At 34.4% G+C, this 11,165-nt stretch overlaps 1 protein-coding gene across 1 annotated transcript in view; it reads right to left on the reverse strand.

Moving 5' to 3' along the window:
• ADGB (androglobin) overlaps window positions 1-10,708 on the reverse strand; it is an 89,176-nt gene extending 78,468 nt beyond the window's left edge. The window contains exons 1-5 of the mRNA XM_069010431.1: window positions 10,514-10,708; window positions 7,474-7,566; window positions 5,139-5,210; window positions 3,664-3,852; window positions 939-1,078 (exon numbers count right to left, since the gene is read on the reverse strand). Coding sequence (XP_068866532.1) covers window positions 939-1,078; window positions 3,664-3,852; window positions 5,139-5,210; window positions 7,474-7,566; window positions 10,514-10,645 — 626 coding nt within the window. The 5' untranslated portion in view covers window positions 10,646-10,708. The remainder of the gene's footprint in view (window positions 1-938; window positions 1,079-3,663; window positions 3,853-5,138; window positions 5,211-7,473; window positions 7,567-10,513) is intronic.
• Window positions 10,709-11,165: the final 457 nt, after the last annotated feature.

Raw genomic sequence — 11,165 nt, forward strand, 5'->3', positions numbered from 1 at the left:
ACACAGATGATTGTTTTGAATTATTTTCTCAAGCTTATTCATTTAAACTCTTAGATTTCATTGCTCATTTCATAGGAACTTGTAGCCATAATAGTCAGTCACTGCATCATACTTTTCCAGTCAGTTCTAGGGACGTAGATCACTGTACACAACAGCACAACTGCAGCACAGGCATCAAAAGCAGCTCCCAAAACTCTGTTTTCAATATTGGTTGTGTCAATAGTGGTCAAGGCTGACAATTACAACTTCATTAAGAGTTCACGGACACTTCTGTTTGGCAGAAAGCCACATGTGAAGTTTTTAGGAATAATGTCAAACAAATAAAGCAAATAATGAGAATACTCCAGTTTCTTTGCAAGTTTTTGGTGCATAAATTTACAAACACATCTAAAAAGGAAACTGCACCTCTGTAGCTACAGAGGATTTTGTTTTACTGATTTACAGTGCCAGCTTTTAAAAGTGTGTAATTGTCATTACAAAATTTTTAGCAAAATATATTTCCCATGTATACTAAATGTGAATGCTAAAAAGCAGGAACAGAGGAATTTTCCAGCTGCTGAAGCATTTTGTGAAGTTTTTCTTTCTCATGCTTTAGCTGAGAAACAGTGAAAGACGGTTTTGTAAACTAATTCTCTATCTCTGCACCTGGGTTTGTTTTCCAGCCTTGTTTTGGTACTCTGGGAAAAAATATTTTGAATGGGTGTTAGAGAACCTCAGCCAATCCCTCTAAGGGGTGGCTGGTCAAGTGACCAATCATATCATGCTCTCTTAGGTACAAAGGTATATAAACCTAGCTTGTATTTAATAAAGGAATTCCATTTTCTCCTTGGACTTGTGTCGTGATTCTGGCCGTTTCTTGGTCCAACAGTGACAACTAAATCCACTTTTTGCTATTTCCACATGACTTCACAAACCAAAAGTGAGATGACAAAACATACCTAGTATTTGCTAATTTAATGATAGCTTTGGACAGCAACATTGGCCAAAGTTCATTTTGGCAGGCTGTAGCTGGTAATAACAAATTCTCCTCTTCATTGAAAGGCATAGTGTCGTCCACAATGATCTTTCTCCAGCACCCCTGTGACAAGGGAAGGGGGAGGAAAGCAGAAAGAAAAAAATTAGTTTGTGGCCTGGCAAGTGAAGAGTATGTAAGAGAACTTTTAAGGCTTTCCCAAGAACCCAATTCTATTGTATTTTTATTTACATCACAGATGGCTTCAAAAAAAGTTCTCACATAATATATGAAAAGAATGGAAACAGTATTCATAGCACTGTATTACTGCTCTGACTTATTTATTTCAGAGAATAATCTAATTGCAGCTATTTCCAAATATATTTAATCTCATATGTGTAATACATCATGTGCATGCATTCCTGTTTCTTCAGCTGCCATGACAGATGCCTGAGAAACAGTCATGATTAAAAAAAAGGCTTAAAACCAAGGTAGAAGCTTCGTAAATGCCTCTTTAGATCTTAGTCTGCAAAATACTTGTGATATAAGCTGGCCCCTTGCTTCCCAAAAACTATGTGGGGATGTTGACTGCAGTTAGTCTCCTATTAAACATTACAATAGTATTTTATAAAACACTATACAAAACAACACAAAATTATCAAATGTTTAAAAGAAAAAAAAAAAAATCTGTATTTCCAGGATGAGAAACAGGTAAGACAAAGTACTGATATCTCCAATACCAGATATTTCATTAGTAAACTGAGCTAGTATTCCACAAAATAATAATGTCCACCACTCTCCAAATTAAAGTCTCTGTACAGTGATGAAGATATAATAGAGAATTGGTGGGCCAATAGCAAGTACTTCTGTTAATTCACCTACAAAATGATGAAGAATGACCAAATCACTAAAGTACTCACCCTGTGTTACCAGAGAGTGCAAAATTACTGTCCTCTCCTTGCAACTAGACAATGGATTAAAGCTCAAACGACAGCTGATTAACTCTTTGAGTTCTATAGGTCTCAGGAGAAAGCAAATTTAGGCCAGAGGGCAAAGATAGGCAAAAAGCATAAAAGAAGGTACTGTTTTTTTAGCTTAAGAACTATTTTGTGACAACCAAAACAAAATATGTAAGACTTCCCAAATTTGAAAAGGACCTAGTCAGTGAAATGATCACATATTCATCTCCTCTTCCAATAATTCCTCAAGTTTAATAAGGAGAACAGTACAAATTGATAAGTCAAGGAGAAGGAACCAAAGAAATTAAAAAGAATGTGGGGCAGGTCCATGAATGGAAAAAGGTGAGAAAAAAATAACTACAGGAAAAAATTCAATAAACCTCAGGAATGCAAAGTGGAAGTAGAATGTGGGGTAGAATTCATATATTGTCCCAATTATGTGAAAAAAAATATTATTCATAGGTTTGCTGTCATGCACAACAATCCCTTTAGGACTCAATGCAGAAAATTAATGAAATCAGTTCATTTTTATTCCATCTTTTGCCCCCTTTTTCATTTAACATTCTATTTTCTCCTGTGAAATCTTTCTCCTCTAACTCTACTGATATTTGTCTTTCCTCATTTGCACATTTTCTTCAATCTTCCAACATGTGAATCTCTTTTTTCCCTGATTTTCTGTCTGTAAAATACATCTGTACAACCAGAGGAAAAGAAAATTGAATAAATACACAGGCCCAAACCAAAGAAATCCACAAAAGTGACAAAGAAAATGAAACACCCTGGTAACTCTTGTACATGCTTTAAAATGTAGTCTTTTACCACATGACTACATAACATCTACAGCATTAAATTCACACAGAGAATAATGTCCTCTGCTGAGGAATTTGGGCAACACAATTTATGCCTTCTCAAACTCATGCAACTCCTTTCTGTATGAATATAAGTTATTTCATATGTGGAGACAGTAGTAAGAGATGAGGAAAGCACAGACATGTAAAAGTGTTCCCCTTTTAGGGAAGGTCACTTTCAAGTTTTTGTTTCCAACTGACTGTCTCAAAAATATTTTCAGCTTTGAGCAACTGGAAGTTTAATAGGGTTAGTTATAGGTCTTAGTGTGTTGTGACATTTTCTGTTTCCAAAAGAAAAATGTAACTGAAATAACTCAAACAACACAGACAACTTTCATATGTCAGTTCCTTTATATGTCATTATTTCTTTATTAAAATGAGGTTCAATATGCAATTCAGTGTTCCCTGTTCACTGCCAAATGTGTCAAGAAGTTATTGTTCGTTATCTTTAGAAATCCTTGGGATGTTTTAGTTTTACCAGTACATCTTCAGAAAATGGTCCCCACACCGGAAGTTTCTAGTTATCTTTAAATACACTTAGATACAAATAGCCCTGTAAAGTCAGCCAACTGAATTACTTAAACATCAAAACAAAAATTTTTCAGCCTAATACACCAGAGCTGTGGGCTACATGCCTGACTCTACTAAGCATTTGTGTCAAACTTACAAAACTACAAAAATAAAATATTGCCTTTGCGAGTAATAACACTTTTATCAAGCTGTAAGTTGTAAGAAAATCACATGAACTGTAAGAGGCATTTTAATTAACAAGCATCAACAATTTGTCAATATTTCTACTCCTACATATCTATGTATTTTTAATAATAAAATATGTGCCCACTAACCATTAAAATTTGCCATGTTAGCTGCATCATATTTATACATTTTGGAGGAAACTACTCACCATCCAATAAAGTTTCAATACATATTTTCCAAATTTATTGTACAGTGGTATGTGTTCCTGGGTAGCTTTACATAAGGCATAAATGTGTTCCCAAGGTTTCCAAACAAGTGTGGATGTTTCACTATTTAAGGAATTTTCATTATATATCCTCCAGACAGCATAAATTTCACTTACAATCCATCTCATCAGCTAAAACAAGTGAAAAATAGAAAAAAATTCTTTACAAGCAACATATTTTTGAAAAAAAGAGCCATTATATTATAATGATCAAAGAATTAAACAGATCTTGTTCTAAATAAAAAAGTGACACAAAAATATACCTATGGATTAACAGAAAAATTAATTTCACAGTTACAACTTCTCTTAAAATCATTATAATACCTATCTAAGATAACACAAGACTTTATGAAACTAAGTAAAGGCACATTATTAATAAAGGTATTTACCATTTAACAAAGACAAATGAGGAAACATGATTTTAAAATAAATTGTTACAGACTTGTGAGCTGTCACTTGTTTAATTGCTTATTAAAAGCCAGCTGCTAAAAATCAGTATTGCCTTTAATAGTCAGTATTTGTACTCAGTAAACGAAAACCTAAATTATTAAAAGTACTTAGAATTTTTAAGACTTAAAATAGCAGCTTTAAGTAATCATGCTTTATGCATGTCTTTATAATATGCAGATTTCTGATGTATGCCATACCTTCACAAGTATTACCAAACTGTTACAATGATTGATACAAATGGCAATGAAAATGAGCTTTTACTACAAGAAACTTGACCTAAAATTAATTAGTGGTTCTATGGACACTCCAAGAAACTTGTCCTAAAATAAATCAGTGGTTTTGTGAACTTCAAAATTTACATGACCTGTTTTCTAGTGTTCCCTCCCATGTATCTCTGGTGCTGAATTTTGAATTTGCATTGAAGTACTAAATGAAATAGAAATTATTAAGTAATATTAAATTCAGTAAGGTGCTCAGATGGTTCAACCTGGTTTATATTTTTCCACAACCTGCAGAAATTCAGTAAACAATCATCCAGCTCTGGAGAGACAGAAAAGACTGTCTGGGCCGCAGACATTTGCAAAGACATGCAGGCCCCCTTGGACACCCGGACAGTTTGAATAAAAAATACAAATCCTTTCTAACATAGCCTTTATTTACTCTTTTCTTTCATAATTATCCAATAGTATTTACCTTAGTTCACAGATTGCATATATATATTTTTTTAAAAGTCTAGAAAATCTCTTACCATGACCAATTTTTCAAATTCTAAAAAAGGTAAACACTAATTATAATAATCTAGATAATTTCTTGCCATTTTATTCCCATCATTCTTTTTCCACTTAAAAAATAAGTCACAACTTATTTCTTCTTGGTAGGAATATGGAGTGAAATTCAAAAAGTTAAAGAAAGATAAGAAAAATAATTTTTTTTTTTTTTTAAAGGGACTTTAATGTATTTCCACCTACCTCAGAACAAAATATGTGTTCATTTGCTGAAACAAGGTCAAATGAGGTTTCATTTTTGACTATCACAGGAACCTGGTAGAAAGTAAATTAGTTAGGTCCATAGCTAAATTATCTGGAAAAAATTAAATGAACATTAGCATTTAACTGCAGTGAACATGCAAATGTTGGACATCTGGCAAACATTCATTACACATTTGAAAACTAGAAGTGATCAGCTTGCAAATCTTGTAGATGGTTTGGTATTTCTTAATAAAACTTTCTTAAAATGTAAATGTTCAGAATTCTTAAAAAATAATTATTATTTTTACCAGGAGACTTAAACAGTATTAAATTAAATAATCACATAAGTAAATTGAGATGCCCTCAATTTTTTAAGATATTTGCAGTTCTGCATTTAAATCGTGATCATAACACTATCTCATATTTTGAGATTCCCTTAGCCACCCACGAGGGTTCACAGGGTTATTTGCTCATGGTCAGTCAGACAGTGGTATTGTCAGCATGAACAGCGACTTTATCAAACCTTTGGCTGCATTACAGAGTTTTCATGACTATTTCCTTCTTATACAGCCCATTTCCTTTTTGTAAGCAGTTTAGTAATAACATGCTGGGATTGTAGTTTATTGAGCTAAATGTATCTGTGCCTCTCATCACACACTGGTGTTCGTTGCTTGATTCTTTGCTTATCACACTAAATAGGCTTGCTTATGCTTTCTTTTATAGTTACAAATATATTGGGTGACAATGTGTATCATTCTTAATAGCCTTTCATCACTTGACATTTACATCAATTTTTATATTAATTTTCTGGTAATTGTGGCTTCTTGATTCAAAATACATATTGGACCAAAAGACACATCAAAATTTTAATCAGGTCTTAAAGAAAACAAATGCTTTCTTCGTAGTACTCTAGAGATGGATTTTAAAAGCTATTTTTAATACAGATACTTGTTTCCATGACTTTCTGGGCTGCCAGCTCTCTTGCCCTCATCTTTCAGATACCTCCACTCAGTTTATGCATTTTGGCAGCATTTTCTATCCAATCTTTTGGTCTTGTCAATTACTCCTCTGACCTCCCCCTCTCCTTTCTCCATTAAAAATTAAACTTAGACCTGTTTAGTGTCTAGTTAATAAAAAATGGAACTGATAAACTGACAAAAGGAAAACTCACAAGCCCAAAAAAAGTTGGAAGGGTGGTCCAAGTGCTTTAAAACTTCCAATATTTATCTGAAGTAAATCACTTGAAAACTTAGATTAGTAACAGTACTGGAGAACACTAACCTTTGAAATGGGAGGCTGCTTATTTTCTCTGCAATTAAGTTTAAAAATAAACTGAATAACAGCTATGCATAATTTTAAAATGCTATGGCTACCTTGCAGATAAGTACTGTCAAAGATATGGACATGTACTCTATGTAGCCCAGAAAAAATACGATACTTGAAGCAAAAAAAAGTACTGTAGTTCTGGTAAAGTTAGTTTATGGTTTCATGATAAATATGTACTTCAGACACCTGCTTGAGGGAAGCCTCAGCTGCAACATACAGAGATTTTTCTGCCATGACAGCAATTCTTAAATGAGAAAAAAAGAACACAAAGAAAAATAAAAAGGCATCTCTCTGTCCAGTTGTCTTCCAAATGAACATGGGAGTCAAAAAGTGAAGCAGATGTGGGAAGATACGCTACCATGATGTTTTGCACTAGGAAATTCTGGTCCACGGTGGTCTTACCCCATTAATAAAGGCTCTCAGATTCTGCATAGTATCATTCGGAATGCTATTATTACAGCAAACTGTAAAGAAAGTGGTTAGTATAGGTAATCTTACATCCTTTTAGACACTGGGAAACCCCTGTTGTGTGGCATCAAGCAGGCCTCTGATTCATCTATGCAGCATTCTGTGCAGATTCCATCCATTTTGGTATTACCGAGCTATGATACAATTTGAGCTATGAAAGGATATTTTTACAAGAAAACAACACTGCTCATAATTTCTGCTGTAAAATGAAAGGATGTTGACGTAAGAAGTTGCTGCTGTGGTTACATAAAGTCAAGGAGATGCAGGTGATGTAATTGCCAGTAACAAGCAGCAGCTGCCTGCAGGCTCCTCCATTACCATCAGCAGTGTAAGCTCACCCTGTGCCCAGGTCCAGCCTCAGGGCCAAGCTGTGTATGTAGCACAGGTCAGTTGTCACACGGATCACTGCTTTCTGGGACAGGATTAACTGTGTGTTAAAGTGGCTTTTATCTGTTGAACTAATTTCCTCTGCTAATTTCACCCTACTTTTAACAAGTTTGGCAAGTAGCATTTTTTCATCATGACCTTGTTTGTTTCTTACCTCTTTTGTTAAAAACTCTTGCGGGCGTTTCCATGAATGCACTTTTAAGGATGCTGGCAACCTTATTTTCCCTTCAGGATCGTCAAACCCAGGCTACATAAAATATACATGAACAAAAATGGACCATTTTTTATTAATTACAGTATTCTATCTTCCATGAGATTTAAAATAATATATTGTTCACGATAATTCACTAAAGGAGCAAAATAGCATAAAAAAGAGCTAATAGTATCCACAACTGAACAAAAAGAGCCCAAAGCCCAAATCGAAGATGCAGCACAAAAGCCACCTATACTGTTCAGAGAAGTTTATGTGATCTGCACTTTCTAAGAGGTCCATATGAAATGATTTTTTTCTTTTCCCCTTTCAGAAAGATCTCCAAAAAAACCCCTAAATTTTTAAATCAGGTACTCTTCTACCAAGTTATTCTTATGTACTTTTCTAACGCACTTATTTCTACAGCTTTTTAAGTTGAAGACTAAAAGCGATATCTAAAGCGATATTAAGACACAAAACCCCCCATGTTCCGTGCATTTAACACTGCTGCAGAAACCAAAGAGAGCTATAATTATACAGCATGAATTAGCCCCTTAGAGAAAGAGGCTCATACAGTTTTCAAACTTGCATTTCTGAAGTGATGCTTATCCTCTGTGCACAGAAGGCGTCAGGATACATGATATCTGTTTACTTACTAGCACAATGTAGGATGAGGACATGCCTCTGATAAGTTGTGCTGACTGAGAAACCAATCAGTTACATGGTTAATGCCTTTTATTTGTGCCTGAATTTTAAACAGCTTTTAGGAATATTACACATTCATGTATGTTTCACAGTCTGTGATGCACTCTATCTTCTACAGACTAAATAAGAGAAAGAGTTGCTGGGAACAAAAATCTGTGATACTTTGAGTACTTAATGACTAAAGGAAGGCAAAACAAAATACATCACAAAAGCATAAAAACCAAATACAAACCAAAGAATCACAAATAATCTTTTCCCCACATTTTTTATGTATTTGTTTGATTGTGTAAGTTCCTTCAACATAACAGTCTGCAACAAACTATTTCAGTACCTGAAGGAAAAAAGATAAATTGGGGGGGAGGGGAGGAATGTTTTAGGAATACTTGTTTTTTTCTGAAAGCTTAAAGAAAGCTTTGGAGTCTGGACTATACAAAACTGTATTAACAGCTTATATTCTGATTTCAGAGACATCCAACCCTGACTTCATGGCATAACAGGAAAGTTTAGCACTTAAACACTACATAAACCAGAGGAGGCAGATGGAATGACACAACACCAGGCAACGAAACTCTAACAAAAAAACAAACCTGGAAAGATACACCTTTCTTTAGCTTACTAGTACAAAAAATGCTTTGAAGAAGAATATTGTATGTTTAGCTAAATTTGGCTGAAAAATCAAGTTTTAACTTGTCTTTTATTTAAGGTTGCTATAGGAAGAGACAAGTGCCAAGTCTCAGGGGTTCATGCTCTAAGGACAAGGAATCTCAACCACAAGTTCTGCAGGGAGGATGTGGAAGAAATGGGCACAAGGGACAAAGACAAGGTCAAATGCACAATCTCAGGAACACAGTGCACTGCTCTAAGAGAGGGCATTGTGTAGGGGTGCTTGGTGAAAGACTTCCAGTGTTACAAGGAAAGAGATCAGATTGATTTCTTTTCCCACACAAGAAAATAGGACTGTTTATATTTGTGTTCTAAGTGTACTCAAAGGTCCTGGGTGCCATTTCTAATTTTGTTTCTAACTGAAATATCCTATATGCTGTTGAATTCTGTTACCTGCTTGGACTGAAAGAGGCCACATTACAGAATATGTCAGACCTATAAATTCATCTGCCATGACTGACACATAATTCCTTTAAACATGTAAAAGGAGCAATGTTTCATATAGTTTGTAGCTGAAGAACTGAAGAGTCCAGTAAAAAACTCAGAATGCCTCTTGTGCTAAAATAGAAGAAAGGTTTTCATATATAGCTATTTTGAAGTTTATGTATCATAATGATGTCTGGTAGACCTAACAAATTAATGCTAGATTAATGTTGAGTACAGCCCAAAGACAGCAAATGTGGTAATGGAACAGAAGAAGGACACAAATGACAAGGTAATGGCAGTATTTGGTATGGAACTTATACCTTCTCTCAAAGCAGTACTTTGGCCCCATAGGATAATTATTTAGTTAATCTTGGGATAAGAAAAAAATAATCTATAAAAATACATGGTAGCATATTTATAGTACACAAGGACATATTCAGAAGAAACATGAATATGGCAAAATTTGCATATAAAATAGATGATAAAGCATGGTATTTAATGAATTTTAAATTTCCATTTAAAATACTAAGTTTAAGAAACTCTTTAAGAAATAAGTTTACTACTACTCTGCATGAATGACATACATTCTGCAACAATAACCAGTCTGGAGGAGTAAAAACCCATGACACTTTTAATTCACTCCAAAGTTGGAAAACAGGAATTTTTATGCATCTGGCAGGTGCTTACTTTCTGCAAAATGATGATATTCCTTCAAATCATTCTCCACATACAAGAACTGCAGGCAGTATTTCACATATCCAGAAAATGCAGTGTACAAAAAAAGACTTCAACATCCATTTTGCCATAAAAAAAGATGGATGCATCAAACTTTGAGTTCTTTTGAGAAACTGCAGTGCCCTGAGAAGGGCATGCCCTGACATACTACAACAGTTCAGCTGTTTCCACATCCCCCAGTTTTAGTTATGTTATGAAACAGATTTTGGGGTTGTATTTTTTTTTAACCATTACTGTACACACATTAATGCACACAGATATGTTAACAGTTCATTTTAAAAGCAGCAAATTAACAATGCACAATATTTCTGGTTTATTACTGTAGTTTAGCAGGGAACTACTTAAACATACTGAAAATATATTATTGAAAATCAATATATTTATCAGTAACACATTATTTTGAACTTGTGACAAATACTGTATTAAACACAAGCACCAAAAATGAAGTGGAAATAATATGCGTCACACAACTTACTGAAACTTGACCTTTTCCAGGTTTTTCTTTTCCAGCTTTATCCCATTTTTCTGCATTGATATCTGCATCATTCCATTCTGGCCAAATAGGAAATCCCCACTTCTCATTGGCAGCAGCTACCTTGGCAGTCATAGATACCCTAGGAAACACACAGTGGCATAAATAAAAATGAACAGCATATTAGACAAGGGTAGTAGGAAGACTTTTATCTTATTAAATATTATTTTTTTAATGTACTGTTATAGAAATTTTAGTGGTTTTAACTATGTTAACTTTTTCATCACTAAGATAAGCAAACCTAAAGAAGTGCTTGATGTTGTTACTAGGTATAAACCAATAAAATACTTAAATGCATTTATACAAGGAATTCTGTTGAAGTAAATGGGATAGCTGAAGCACAAAACCAGAATTTGAGGACAGTTTCTTCCGTCTTCTTTTCCCCTGCTTCAAGCCACATGGTTCTCCTTCTTTTCCTGTGCCAGTCCTAGCATTCATCACTCAGTTCAACTCACTCACCCATCTGAAGGCTTTCTTTCCTTTTTTCTGAGTTGTTTTCTTTAAATAACCAGAAGGAGCTTGCCATGGATAAAAGATGTCCTGGGGAGAAGGACTCTAATTTCTAGGCATCTGTGAGCTGCTAACCACCCAATGC

The sequence above is a fragment of the Aphelocoma coerulescens genome, chromosome 3, assembly GCF_041296385.1.
Source record: "Aphelocoma coerulescens isolate FSJ_1873_10779 chromosome 3, UR_Acoe_1.0, whole genome shotgun sequence".
NCBI lineage: Eukaryota > Metazoa > Chordata > Aves > Passeriformes > Corvidae > Aphelocoma > Aphelocoma coerulescens.